We start from the raw sequence: 15,400 nt of genomic DNA, 5'->3' as shown, positions 1-15,400 counted from the left end.
CCCAAATATGGGTGTGATGGTCAGGTGTTCACATACTTTTGGTTATATGGTGTACAAAGGTGTAAAAGCTCCCATAAACAAAACTTGATTAAGTGAGATTTGAATCTGGCATCTGTGAAGGCCATAAAATACGATTTACATAATTTTCATGTTCACCAAACTATTCATTGTGCCCTCTGACCGTGTGGTTTGAGATGGAGTAATTCAGGAAGAGACCATTCCTAACAGAATGGAAATGTTTTATCATAGGATTAAAGTAATCAGTCAGTAGAGCTATTCCCTCTAAGGGGACAAAATGTGGTGTGTGTAATGATTCTGTGGTATTTTGTTGGTTGTTCGTGTATTTTTGCTATTCCCATGAGAAGGTTGTTAATGTGTGCTGTGCTGACATCACAGGCAGACATTGCTAGTGATGTTACAGTTGAAGTTAATAGTTGAATTTATTATTTTTTTAAAATAATCTCAAATCAAAAGATTTAGATTATCCATGGATAACATATAATGTATATACACAGATATATAAAGATAACCTAGGTTATATACTATGAATCTACAATTATATACAGATAATACAGAATATACAGTACAGAATAGAACTACAGAATGATTACAGGCATTAAAACATCAGTGGCCTAAAAGTGTAGTGTAGAGTTCAGGAGGGCAATGGTTGTGGGGGAAGAAGCTGGCAGAAGCTGATAAGCATGACAGTGTTGGTGTTGACATTAGCATGAAATTTGAAGCTTTGAAAGCTGATCTGTTTGAGCAGTGTACAGATAAGGAGGTGAGAAAGCTGGACAGGCTAAAGGATTAAAGCGCTGCTGCATTGCTCTCATTAAGTAACAGTGACGTGAGAGCTTAATCCCACTATCAGCAGGTGGTAAAATGGCATTGTGGGTAAAGTAGGGAATTTTTATCCAAACCAGTACAGAGCTGAAAGCAGTTAAGATTAATATGCAAGTGGGTTCTTATTTCAAGTTGAAGATAGGTTGGTTTTACTTCCTGGGTTTGATCACCACTTGTGCTTCGGTTGTTGAACATATCTGGCAACCCTGATTCCGACGGAAGTACTGGGGGAATCAGTGAAGTGATCCGAGCATGAGTTTGAGTTTACTTTGCTAATTAGGTAGCTGTTTAATCCAGTTGGGAAAACAACGAGCAAATTGTTTACTGAATGTTTTGTAATGTAGCTAAATGCTACATGAATGAATTAATGTTATGCTAATTCCTGATTCTGCGCAGCACTGCAGTGACTCATACTGACAGAACAGGTTTTTTTCCCCCTCACAGTAAGTCAATGAAACAAAAACCGATAAGTCAAACAATGACTTTAATTCCTCACACACTGGATTTAATTTCGCCCAAACCCCCTTGTTTTAAAAAAACAAACAAACAAACCAAAAAAAAACAAAACAACCTTTCACACATACTAAACCGTAAATAGTAAACTTTGTTGAATTCATTAGCTAGAGGAAGTGATGTATCCCCACAGAGGAAGAAACGAAGCATATTAGGTAGTGTGTTTCTGTTCCACATTCGGAAAAAGAGCTTAGAGCTTATTTTTTTTCTTCACAGGGTTCATTCCTGACGATTTCACTTCAGCAGAACCAATACCTCAGGTTAAAGTCCCTCTTCAAACGACACACAAGTCATATGACCACTGAGTTGCACTTCCTCAAACTCGACTCACACCATCCCACTCCAGCGTGAGTGCTCTGCAAATCTGCTACTAATACTGCTCTTAAACTGATCTCTACAAGACTCTCTTCCAATCTGGGAGACACATGGCAAGTCCACTGTCAAAGAACACACACAGGAACCGTCTGAGGAGAGTGACTCTTGAAGGGGTTCCTGGTCTACTCCTTTCCCTCACTCTATTCACCTGTCTACTGAAGTGTGCAGAATGTGTCAAAGCCAGCAACATGATTCTCATCGTTACAGATGATCTGGACGTGGAGCTTGGTGGAATGGTGAGTTTGGTATTTCTTTTGATGACACATTTTTTCAGAAGTGATGTGTAATTTGTAGAAATAAGCAGTTTTGAAGATAACAGACCTAATCAATTAATATAACAAATATATTTCTGGAATTTCACCACAGACGCCGTTAAAGAAGACCAAAGCCCTGATTGGTGATTTTGGTGTCACCTTCTCCCATGCAGTGAGTAAATGTAAAATGTCTACACCCAGAAAACAAATCGCACTATATTGCGCTATACCATTAGATCGGTTGGAAATGTAGATATAGTGTACCTTTTTAAAAGAAAAAAGATTTAAGGTACATTCATGGACTGTAATTCCTTTTTTAAAGTAAAGCTTTAACGGTACACTACGTGCACCTTTTTATCCAAACGGAAACATACTAAAGGTACCATGCCAGTGACAAGAAAGGTACTATTTAGTAGTCTTTTTTTTCCTGAGAGTGTGCTGCAATGTTTCTGTAAATACCAGTGGTTAACCAAAAAGTGATCTCATCCTCAGACATGCTGCCTATGGCCCATGGAGCACCTGATAACTTTTGTGCACATTTCTGGCCATGTGCTTCAGAATGATTAAAGTTACAGTCTAATTGACACTCCGGTGTATACACACTTGTGTATATAATAGATACAATAGGTTATTGAGCGAAAAGCCATATTTTGAACACTGTGACACGATAAGATTTTTCAGAGCAACATAGTCACTGGATTTTAAAAAGTTCACAGGATTTCGTCTTTAAAAGTCATTGCTAAAAAACGGTTAGTGGCAAGTAAGAAAGAATTCATTGTTGTAGCTTTCTTAATGAACCGTTTACACCAGGGGTGTCTTATTTTATCTGCAAATGACAGGTTTTTATTCCAATCAAGCAGTGGTCACACCTGATTCCACAGGTTTAATCAGTCGTTCTTGGCTTTCAGTAGGTGTGGTACCTTCTGCTTGGTTGAAATGAAAACCTGCATCTACACCGGTTCTTTCTGGATATGATCGGACACCTTGGTTTAAATATGACACACTGTAATCCTATTTCCTCGTATGAGTGGAGCAAGTGCGTCCCAGTGCATCCTTGCTGAATGTATGATAAGCATGAAATACTTACATTAAAAATATTAAAGTCCCATCCTGAATCTTCCTCAAAATGTTACTTTATCGCCCGTCCAACTGCCTATTCAACCTCACAAATATTTTAAAATAGATTACAATCTGTGATATTAACTGGGTTTTCTTATTGGACTATTTTATTGCACAAGGAGTACTCGTATAGGTTCCGATAGTCGGAGTAATCAGACACAGAGGTTAAAATTATTCTTCTATTTAATGGATCATTAAAAGGTTTACCATCACATTTGATCAGATCGGAGTTCTATTCAGCTTGGCTCATTATTAGGCTTCATGTAAAGTCAGACACCTCTTCCTGTGAAAGTAGATGAACTCAAGCATGCTTGGTGAGTAAAAATACCAGACAAATGTTTGTGTTTGCTTCTTTGTTGTCTAAAATATTAGCCATTGTCTTTTTTTTTCATGGTGTCCAGTACACAACAACGCCCCTGTGCTGTCCCAGTCGGAGCAGCATTCTCTCTGGGAAATATCCACACAATCACATGGTCCACAACAATTCCTGGTCAGGCAACTGCAGCAGCAAAGCCTGGCAAGCTGGTCCCGAGATGCAAGCCTTTCCTGTCTACCTCACCAAGAAGTATTATCAGACCTTTTATGGAGGGAAATACCTTAATCAGGTCTGTATTTTTGTTCAACTTTTGAGGAAATTTATTTGTTGTTTGCTTGTTTGTGTTTGTTTCTATCTGCGATTATAATAAGTGTATTTTACTGTGCTGGTTTTTCAGTATGGGATGAATGAGACAGGAGGTGTGGGTCATGTTCCTCCTGGATGGGACCAGTGGCATGTACTGGTGGGTCTTTTGCTTCATCATGAGCCTCTCTCACTTTTTTCTATCAGCAGCTAAAATCTTTATCCAATGACATGAATGACCCACTTCCTCTCTCATTCAAGCAGGGTTATAATTTTAAACCACATTCCCCCAGATAAAGGGACCAGTTTCTTTTCTTTATTTCTGTAAAAAAAGTTTGTCACATGTTTCACTTTCCTAAAAATGACATATTTGGTGATCTTATTTTTTTCTTTTCTGCAGGTGGGGAACTCTGAATACTATAATTATACACTCTCTGTCAATGGGAAAGCAGAGGTTCACAAAGACGACTATGAAAAGGACTACCTCACAGACCTTATTGTAAGTTCTTGATACTAAACTAATTTTAAAAAATCTTAATCATATATTATGGTGAACTGGAATATACATTTTTAGTAGTCCATGCTCAGTAATACATGTCTAAAAGATGTGATTTAGTAGTAATAGTGATTTAGTAGTGGATATAAAGTTTTCCTGTAAAGGTCTTGTCCTTTAAGTGAACCTGAAACCACCCTCAACTTGACTGAGCAGCTATTTTCTTTGCCTGCTACTGTGACATGGCCATAGTGTTTCACATCTTTAGCCACTTGCAAAACTGCTGAGCTTTGTTTCCATGTATAGTCTGGTTTATGACCTCTGTATATGAAAGAGCGTGTTCTATCTTTCCACAAGGAACTGCAATCACTTCTGTTCAGTTACTATGTAACCTTAGGATGGCATACTTTCTACATTTTTGGGACCCTGATCAATTGCAAAACACAAGGGATCCTGAAAAAACTACACCATTTCAGCAACCATAAGCTCCATACCTTATTGCCAAAACATATACAGTATCTCACAAAAGTGAGTACACCCCTCACATTTTTGTAAATATTTGATTATAACTTTTCATGTGACAACACTGAAGAAATGACACTTTGCTACAATGTAAAGTAGTGAGTGTACAGCTTGTGTAACAGTGTAAATTTGCTGTCCCTTCAAAATAACTCAACACCCAGCCATTAATGTCTAAACTGCTGGCAACAAAAGTGAGTACACCCCTAAGTGAAAATGTCCAAATTGGGCCCAAAGTGTCAATATTTTGTGTGGCCACCATTATTTTCCAGCACTGCCTTAACCCTCTTGGGCATGGAGTTCACCAGAGCTTCACAGGTTGCCACTGGAGTCCTCTTTCATTCCTCCATGATGACATCACGGAGCTGGTGGATGTTAGAGACCTTGTGCTCCTCCACCTTCTGTTTGAGGATGCCCCACAGATGCTCAAAAGGGTTTAGGTCTGGAGACATGCTTGGCTAGTCCATCACCTTCACCCTCAGCTTCTTTAGCAAGTCAGTGGTCTTCTTGGAGGTGTGTTTGGGGTCGTTATCATGCTGGAATACTGCATACTGATCATGCTCTGCTTCAGGATGTCACAGTACATGTTGGCATTCATGGTTCCCTCAATGAACTGTAGCTCCCCAGTGCCGGCAACACTTATGCAGCCCCAGACCATGACACTCCCACCACCATGCTTGACTGTAGGCAAGACACACTTGTCTTTGTACTCCTTACCTGGTTGCCGCCACACACTCTTGACACCATCTGAACCAAATAAGATTATCTTGTTCTCATCAGACCACAGGACATGGTTCCAGTAATCCATGCCCTTAGTCTGCTTGTCTTCAGCAAACTGTTTGCGGGCTTTCTTGTGCATCATCTTTAGAAGAGGCTTCCTTCTGGGACGACAGCCCTGCAGACCAATTTGATGCAGTGTGCGGCGTATGGTCTGAGCACTGACAGGCTGACTCCCTACCCCTTCAACCTCTGCAGCAATGCTGGCAGCACTCATACGTCTATTTCCCAAAGACAACCTCTGGAGATGACGCTGAGCACGTGCACTCAACTTCTTTGGTCGACCATGGCGAGGCCTGTTCTGAGTGGAACCTGTCCTGTTACACCACTGTATGGTCTTGGCCACCGTGCTGCAGCTCATTGTCAGGGTCTTGGCAATCTTCTTATAGCCTTGGCCATCTTTATGTAGAGCAACAATTCTTTTTTTCAGATCCTCAGAGAGTTCTTTGCCATGAGGTGCCATGTTGAACTTCCAGTGACCAGTATGAGGGAGTGTGAGAGTGATAACACCAAATGTAACACACCTGCTCCCCATTCACACCTGAGACCTTGTAACACTAACAAGTCACATGACACCGGGGAGGGAAAATGGCTAATTGGGCCCAATTTGGACATTTTCACTTAGGGGTGTACTCACTTTTGTTGCCATTGGTTTAGACATTAATGGCTGTGTGTTGAGTTATTTTGAGGGGACAGCAAATTTACACTGTTACACAAGCTGTACACTCACTACTTTACATTGTAGCAAAGTGTCATTTCTTCAGTGTTGTCACATGAAAAGATATAATCAAATATTTACAAAAATGTGAGGGGTGTACTCACTTTTGTGAGATACTTTATATTCATTCGTTTATTCATCTTCTGTAACCACTTTATCCTAGTCAGGGTTGTTGTGAATCCAAAGCCTATCCCCGGGAACACTGGTGGGAATACACCCTGAATAGGATGCCAGTTCATCGCTAGTCACCATACACAAACGTTTACACACTCATTCACACCTAGGGACAATTTACTGTTCCCTATTCACCTGCTGGCATGTTTTTGGGAGGTGAGAGGAAACCAGAGAACCCTGAGGAAACTGATGTGCACACATGAGAAACTCCATACAGACAGTTACCATTAGCTGAGTCTTGAACCGGGGTAGCTGTAGATGTGAATCAGATTATTACTAATACTGCTGCTTGAAAGTTTGTGAACCTTTTAGAATTTTCTATATTTCTGCATGAATATGACCTAAAACATCATCAGATTTTCACATAAGTCCAAAAAGTAAACAAGAGAACCCAATTAAACAAATGAGACAAAAATATTATACTTGGACATATTATGTTTATTGAGGAAAATGATCCAATATTACATAACTGTGAGTGGCATAAGTATGTGAACCTCTAGGATTAGCAGTTAATTTAAAGGTGAAACTAGAGTAATGTGTTTTCAATTAATGGGATGACAATCAGGTGTGAGTGAGCGCCCTGTTTTATTTAAAGAACGGATCTAAGAAGTCTGATCTTCACAACACGGGTTTGTGGAAGTGCATCATGTCAGGAATAAAGGAGATTTCTGAGGACCTCAGAAAAAAAGTGTTGTTGATGCTCATCAGGCTGGAAAAGGTTACAAATCCATCTCTAAAGAGTTTGGACTTCACCAATGTCAGATTGTGTACAAATGGAGGAAATTTAAGACCACTGTTACCCTCCCCAGGAGTGGTCGACCAACAAAGATCACTCCAAGAGCAAGATGGGAAATAGTCCATGAGGTCACAAAGGAACCCAGGGTAACCTCTAAGCAACTAAAGGCCTCTTTCACATTGGCTAACGGTAATGTTCATGAGTCCACCATCAGGAGAAAACTGAACAACAATGGTGTGCGTGGCAGGGTTGAAAGGAGAAAGCCACTGCTCTCCAAAAATAACATTGCTGCCCATCTGCAGTTTGCTAAAGATCACATGGACAAGCCATGAGGCTATTGGAAACATGTTTTGTGGATGGATGGGACCATATAGAACATTTTTGTTTAAATGAGGAGTGTTATGTTTGGAGAAAGGACAACACTGCATTCCAGCATAAGAACCATCTGTGAAAAATCTGGGCCTGTTTTGCTGCATCTGGTCCAGGGCGGCTTGCCATCATTGATGGAACAAGAATTTTGAATTGTACCAGTGAATTCTAAGGGAATATGTCAGGACATTTGTCTGTGAAGTAAAGCACAAGAGAACGTGGGTCATGCAGCAAGACAATGACCCTAAGCACGCAAATCATTCTACCAAGGAATGTTTAAAAAATAATAAAGTTAATGTTTTGGAATGGCCAAGTCAAAGTCCTGACCTTAATCCAATAGAAATGTTGTGGAAGGACCTGAAGCAAGTAGTTCATGTGAGGAAACCCACCAACATGCCAGAGTTGAAGCTGTTCCGTACTGAGGAACGGCCTGAAATTCCTCCAAGCCGATGTGCAGGACTGATCAACCGGAAAGGTTTAGCTGCATTTATTGCTGCACAAGGAGGTGACACCAGATACTGAAATTAAAGCTTCCCATACTTTTGCAACTCATAGATTTGAATATTGGGCCATTTCCCTCAATAAATAAATGACCAAAAAATAATATTTTGTCTCACTTGTTAATTTGGGTTCTCTTTATCTACTTTTATGACTTATGTGAAAATCTGATGTTGTTTTAGGTCATACAGTTGCAGTCAAAATTATTCAACCCCCATTGCAAATCAGATTTATTGTCAAAATGTACAGACTTTCAGCTGTTTGCAATGAACAAATCAAACAAAAGCAATTGAAAAAGTTCTGGTTGCAGCCATTGATGGCTTCCTTTTTCTGCCCTGTCCAGGTATTTCATCTATTTTCTGCCCTTAGCCAGTTCAGGTATTTCATGTGTTCCAGCTCAAGCACACCTGGTGCAACTAATGAAGCCCTTGATTAGTTGCCTCAGATGTGCTTGAGACAACACCTGTTATTATATTTGTGCTGTGGTGAGGGATTCTATTCAGGGGGTTGAATAATTTTGAAACTGGAGAAATCATTATAAGTTGCATTTTCAGTTGAATTTGCGGAAACCACTTGAAGCATTCGTTGTGTTGAACTATTTCAATTGCTTTTGCTTGATTTGTTCATTACAAACAGCTGAAAGTCTAAATTTTGACAATATACCTGATTTACAGTGGGGGTTGAATAATTCTGATTCAGAAATGTAGAAAATTTTAAAGCGTTCACAAACTTTCAAGCACCATTGTATGTAAAATAAAATTGTTTTTAGCAGCCCTTTGCTTTTCCTATGCTCAAACTACCAAGGAACAGCTGATCATTAATTTTCTACTGTATGCATATGCACGTCAAGGAACTGTGATTTCAGCCACAGTGGCATGTGACAAGCAACTTTGGACTGAGATTTTCTCAACGCACGGTAAAGCGAGAAATCCAAACAATTTGCTCGATCGATTCCTCAGACCAATCCTTGGTGTGTGGCGTGTGGTCAGAACTATAGCTCTTACCTGCATGAGAATGGACAAAAGGCTTAGATTAGTTTTTTTCCATCTTATTCTGTCGTATGCAACCTTTCATTAATAGTGTATAGAGACATTACGAAGAAAAATAAAGCTTGGAAGGAAGCAGCGGAGATTATCGGTGATGCTGTTGCATATCCGTAGTTACTACAACTTGGTTGTTTTACTAATATTTACTAGTATTTACATTTATGACATTTGGCAGACGCTCTTATCTAGAGCGATTTATGTTTATTTATACATCTGAACGGTTGTGGGTTAAGGACCTTGATTTGAACTCACGACCTTCCAAGCTGTAGTCCAACGTATTAACCACTGAGCTGGTAGGAACTGAACTGAGAACCACTGAGATGTAGGAAGCTTAAGCCTGTCTTATCTTTTTTAAAATTTTGTTTGAAATAACTCGCTCTGTAACTTGTCAATGTTTCCTTGTTCTAGTTAAACAGATCACTGACGTTCCTGGATTCGCGAAGCCCCCAGCATCCATTTTTTGTGATGCTGTGCCCTCCAGCCCCTCACTCTCCTTGGACTGCAGCTCCAGCGTACCAGAACAGCTTTGCTGACGTCAAGGCTCCACGTGATGGCAGTTTTAACAAACATGGAAATGTATTTGAAATAAAGCACTAACTGGTATCATAGTTCATATTTCCTTTTTCATCTTGTGGAAGTTATGCACAGCCTGTATGTTTTGTTTCTTTCTTCAGGACAAGCACTGGTTGCTGCGTCAGCCTGTGAACCCTATGTCAAACAGCTCCATTGATTATCTTGACAATGCTTTCCATAAAAGGTATAGAATGTTTGGATAGACATTGAATATCATTAGTACTCACCTGGCATGCTTAGTGTGTTTACTGTGCTGTCTGGTTTCATTAAAGGTGGCAGACCCTTCTGTCTGTAGACGACATGGTGGAGAAGCTGGTAAAGAAACTGGAAGACATAAAGGAGCTGAACAACACTTACATTTTCTTCACTTCTGACAACGGTTACCACACAGGTACACTCTCCTTTCCTGTTCCTCGTAATCATATTTGACTTTTACACTCTTATTCCACGTCCTCTTTTAATTCCAGGTCAGTTCTCCCTCCCCATTGACAAGAGACAGCTGTATGAATTTGACATCCGTGTGCCACTTTTGGTACGTGGGCCCGGGATCAAGCCAAACCAAACTCTGCAGGTTAGTTCTGAAAGCTCAGACACATTTTAATCCGCGTGTTTGTGTGTGTCTGTGTGTGTCTGTGTGTGTGTATGTGTGCGTGGCTTGTTAACATTTATTTTAATGTCTTTTAGGACCCAGTACTGAACATCGATCTCGCCATGACCATCCTTGACATTGCCGGAGTTAATACCTCTATCTTGGACATGGATGGGCAATCTTTTCTACCACAGCTTGTGAGTGGAGATATTTTTACAACAGTATATAGTAAAACTATAAATCTTTCAATTTGACACAGCATAATTAGTATAGGAATCTTTTCATTTTTGACAAAATTATGCACCACAGTTCTACATTCCATAAATTTAGCATGTTTATACCCTATTATACACCACAACATACTCCAAGTTTAGTAATATTTCCCTTTTTGGCAGCATTATATATCTCCGTTCTATTTCTAAAAACCTTAGTAACATTTTCATTTTTTATAGCATTATACACCATCATTTTGAATACATTTCTCTTTAAATCTTTTTTACAAATACATGCACCATAGCTCCATTCCTCATATACTGTATGTTGTACATTCGACAGAATCTTACGCCGTAATTTTATACTCAATGAATTTAGTAATGTTTTACTTTTTGAGAGAGTTATGCACCATAGTTCTATAGCAAATATATATAGTAGTCTTTAAATATATGACAGATATTTATATATACACCATTTTTGACACCATTACACCACAAAGTACTCAATAAATATTGTTTTTTTTTTTTTTTTCATGTACCACAGTTCTATATCAAATACATTTAATAAGCTTTACATTTTTGATAGAGGTATGAATAAGCTTAATCTTAATAATAATAATAATAATATTATTTTATTTGAAACATTTTTTTTTTACAGATATATGTACTACAATTCTATACTGAATACATTTTAAAAGCTTGCATTTTGACAGAAGTTCCTATACTCAATAAATTTAGTAGTCTTTAGATATTTGACAGGTATTATGCACTGAAATTTTATACTGAATAAATTTAGTAATATTTCCCTTTTACAGCATTATACACCACAGTTCTATACCCAAAACCATTTAGTCTGATTAATGTTGTGTATAATATGGAAACATGTAATAGTCGGTTGCCTTTTCTTTGACATATACATACCGTAATCACTTCTTCAAGTCTGTAATGCACAGATATCAGCAGATGCCTTGCATTTTCCATTATAATCACCTGCAGCCATTTTTAGCTTTTAATTAAAGGTTCTCTCAACTTGCTGTGTCATCTTTAGCTTGTAAAATGCTAATTTAGATCTAGATAGAACTAGTAAAACGGAAAGTCTGAACAACTGTGTGTCCTGGAATACTTGAACATTTCTAGACTGGTTTTTCAGACTAGTCATAATTTCTTTCCAAGATTTCTAGTCAGGAAAAACACCTGGGTCTGGAAGTCGTGGGCTAATAATACACACATCTTTTGGCATATTTTCTACTCAATCACTTCACCCGACACAGTCAGTCTAAGTGTAAATGTCAAATTGTATTTGTATTTTATTTACATTCATTCCCGAGGCAGATGATTTTATCTAAGGTTAAGATCGATCCAAGCCAAGTACAAAGCTGAGCAATTGATGGACCAATTAGGACCTTGCTCAAGGACTTTAAAAAAAATTGACAGTCCTAGGATTTGAACTCCCCAGCGTCTGATCACTAGTACAGATCCTTCACCACTGAGTAAGGGCTTATGAGAAGCGTTTGAGCTTATGAGGTGTCTCTGATGGTAAGAATGTCATTGTCCATATTTGAAAGCTGTCATGAGAAATGTATTTCAGAAAAAATGTGTTAACTTTAGGTGTCGCATTGTGCTTCGGCTTGTTACGTTTTTGCTCCGTGATGCATAGTTCACCAAGGCTTGAGTATTTTTGTTGCATCAGAGGAGACTAGACGCTTGTAGATTTCAGATCTGACCCTGCTCAGTACACTCATAAATTAAACTGTGCTAAAACATCAGATATATTATTAAACTTCCACTTCTGTGTAAACACTTTAAAACACTTTAGATGCATTAGACACATTTCATCTTTTTTTTTCCGGTGTGCATTTCTGGTTCATTTGTCACCTCTGTGGTTTGCATTTGTGGTGTTGTCCACAGCTTTACCACATTTCTTCTGTTTAGGTGGTTGAGGCATTCTCTTGCAATATAAATGACTCCTTAAATCACTTTTCTTTTCTCTTTTAGGGCAATTACCCTTGCTAAATTGTGTGTTTTTATAAATTGGTGTTGCATATTGATTAAATTGTTTGTGCTAGCTTTATTGTTTCATTTGCAGATGACTGTCAATTTCATTTTCTATAACAGCATGGCTGAGGAAGTAGTCTGGCTTCAAGACAAATCATGCATTTATATGAATGTACATGTGTATTTGTTGATACGGAGATGAGAAATTTGATGCTAACATGAAATGTATATTAAGATAAGACCAAAAGGAAATAATTTATCAGCTTGGTTGTCACTAGTACCTGTGTTCTTTTGAACAGTAGCAGAACAGTCTAGTAAATTGCAGAGTTGCTGTAACTGTGATATCATTCTGTATGCAGGCACCGTCATTACGCAACGGTACTTCACGTCCCTACTTCTTGGTGGAGTACACTGGTGAGGGCCACCTTACTAAAGATCCTGACTGCCCCAAACTCGGCCCCGGAGTGGCTGTAAGTGTCTTTGTCATTTCACGCCTTCTTAATTTCTCAAAACTAACTAGTAGAATTTCTCCAGCCTTGACTTTGTCGCTTTGGCTCCACAGGAGTGTTTCCCAGACTGTGTTTGCGAGGATGCCTTCAACAACACGTATGCCTGCATTAGGACTTTGAAGGACAACAATTTGCAGTACTGTGAATTCGCTGACGATGAAGTAAGTGTTTGATTGCTGCGATCAAATTCTTTTCTTTCTTACTGGAGATGTAAAGATCCATTTTAATATTTATGGCCGCACCGATTCAAAGTTGGGGGCCAGTTATGACTGACTTGATTGGGCCTCTGTGCTTGTCACGTTTAGAGAAGGGGTTGTGGCCTCTGTGCCAGTCAGTCCTAGTGAAGGAGATGTGGCCTTTGTGCTCATCAGTCCTATGAAAGGGGGTGTGGCACCTGACTCCCATGCTTACACAGATGTTTGGGTCATTTTTACCAGAAATTAAGAAGGACTAAAAATGAGATATCTTTTACATATGTAATTATCTACATAAGCATTCATGAAATTGATAGTGTGTGTGCATATATATAATACAATCATAAGATTTCTCTCTTATAAAGAGATGACCTGGGTCTACACGACAGCCATTACCAAGTAGCAAACAGGAAGGGGTTAAATGTACAGCTCATTCTTTGGATTATTGATGTATGGTATGCATATGGCATGCAAATAATAGTAATTTTTTTTTTTTTCCAATTTGATACACTGCCATGCTAAAAAATTTATAGTAACCTTCTTTGTCCAACAAAAGTTATTTTTCTGGAGTCAGTGATGTGGATTAGACCTGCAGGTACAAACTGTGTTTTTCTTCTCTCTCCCCCCCAGGCATTTGTGGAGGTGTACAACATGACGACTGATCCTCATCAGCTGGAGAACATTGTGAAGAAGGTGGACCCTGCGCTCCTGCAGGTCATGAACCAAAGGCTCATCAAGCTTCAGTCATGCAAGGGAGACAGCTGTCGAAAATTCTAACAACTAGAGCACAACAGTTCTGCTCAGGCCAAACTGGTAACCAAAGAGGGTTTCATTTTAAACTGATTTAAGTACTTTTATAAATCCTGGCCTGTGAAATGAATCCTTGTTCATGACACAAAATAAACCAACAACTTAATCGGTTTACATTCAGCCATTGCTGCTATATTAGTAAATATATAATTAGATTTTTTTGTAGAGGAGGAATGGAGTCTGGTATTACATACCTTTTTATACATTTTTACACTTGCATATATCCTATTACATACGCTGCAGATGATAAGAATATCGCACTGCACAATGTGATGAACTGAGATGATACAACATGATGAATATGATGATCATAGATATGTGTAAGGGCTGAACAACTTCAGCCCTTACACATATCTATGATCATTCATCATAGAGCTTCAATTATTCAGTTATTATTAACTACAGTGAAATTAATAGAAAGTGTGTAGTTACAAGATCCACTGATAGGTCAGGGTACTTTAAAGGGTTAACTGCGTCATAGGTTAACGGCCATAATTGATAATGCCTACATTGCTAACATTACTTCGGTTTGTCCTTATTTCATGATTTTAACCTATACTTATGCACATAAAATGCCTCAGGTCTACAATACCTTTTCTAGGCCTGTAGTTCATTCCATTCTGTAATGAGACTACATTTATTACAGTAAACATAGCAAAGACATAATAAAATAGACTTCACTTCATTGTATTCTCATGCAACTCCTGCCTTAAACTCTTTATACAGCTCAGTACAAAAATCACTCCCTTAAATGTGAATGTATTCATGAGCCTGGAGATGTGAATTATTAATTTCTGTGCATGTCTGCACTCAGTCATTTTTCTATTCACATTCAAGCTGGCTTGTATTTTTTTTTTTAAGTTTAAAGTTTTAATAGGGCTTCCGTGTGTGTTTTCTAGTGCAAGTAATCTATCTGTGATACTTCTTATGTCTGTTGTGTGATAAAACAACTGATAACAGGACAGATATCTGAGGTGATGCACCAGGGCCATAGCACTTTTGTTAATGTTGAATGTCAACTATTAAGGGGAACTGTCATTTTTAATAATGAATATTATTACACATTGAAATGATATTGTGCCTTTCGGAACACAGTTTGTTGCAGGTAATTTAAGGTTTTGTTGGTCATGCTTTCCTACCTACCAAACTGTTTCTGAAAGAATCTAAATATTCAACCAATAAATTCTGAAGAAAATGTTTCATATCTAATTTATTGCTTCCTCTGGGGTTTTCGGTAACATAATTTGCTAATTTTCTACACTGTATAACAAATGACTGAGACATTAATGTGTCTGAGATGCATTAAACAAAAGATAGTGCAGTTTTTGTAGTTCATTAAAAAGACATATACTTTTTTTTTTTTTTTTTTTTACTTATCCTAAAATGTAGTCAATCAGCTAACATACAGTATATGGTTTGTGGAAGTATATTAACAAAGAAAATATATTTTTAGGATTTTGGGTGA

The 15,400-nt window shown here is 38.3% G+C and overlaps 1 protein-coding gene across 1 annotated transcript; it reads left to right on the top strand.

The window, feature by feature from the left end:
- Window positions 1-613: 613 nt before the first annotated feature.
- On the top strand, window positions 614-15,130 carry gnsb (glucosamine (N-acetyl)-6-sulfatase (Sanfilippo disease IIID), b). Its single transcript, XM_053645882.1, has 14 exons — window positions 614-890; window positions 1,573-1,967; window positions 2,098-2,157; window positions 3,506-3,709; window positions 3,818-3,883; window positions 4,124-4,222; window positions 9,462-9,629; window positions 9,728-9,810; window positions 9,899-10,017; window positions 10,094-10,197; window positions 10,311-10,412; window positions 12,782-12,892; window positions 12,985-13,092; window positions 13,756-15,130. Exons 2-14 carry the CDS (start codon window positions 1,782-1,784, stop codon window positions 13,900-13,902), a joined length of 1,557 nt encoding a protein of 518 aa, XP_053501857.1. The 5' UTR covers window positions 614-890; window positions 1,573-1,781; the 3' UTR covers window positions 13,903-15,130.
- Window positions 15,131-15,400: the final 270 nt, after the last annotated feature.

The sequence above is a fragment of the Ictalurus furcatus genome, chromosome 16, assembly GCF_023375685.1.
Source record: "Ictalurus furcatus strain D&B chromosome 16, Billie_1.0, whole genome shotgun sequence".
Taxonomy (NCBI): Eukaryota; Metazoa; Chordata; class Actinopteri; order Siluriformes; family Ictaluridae; genus Ictalurus; species Ictalurus furcatus.
This window is presented reverse-complemented; position numbering and strand designations above follow the sequence as displayed.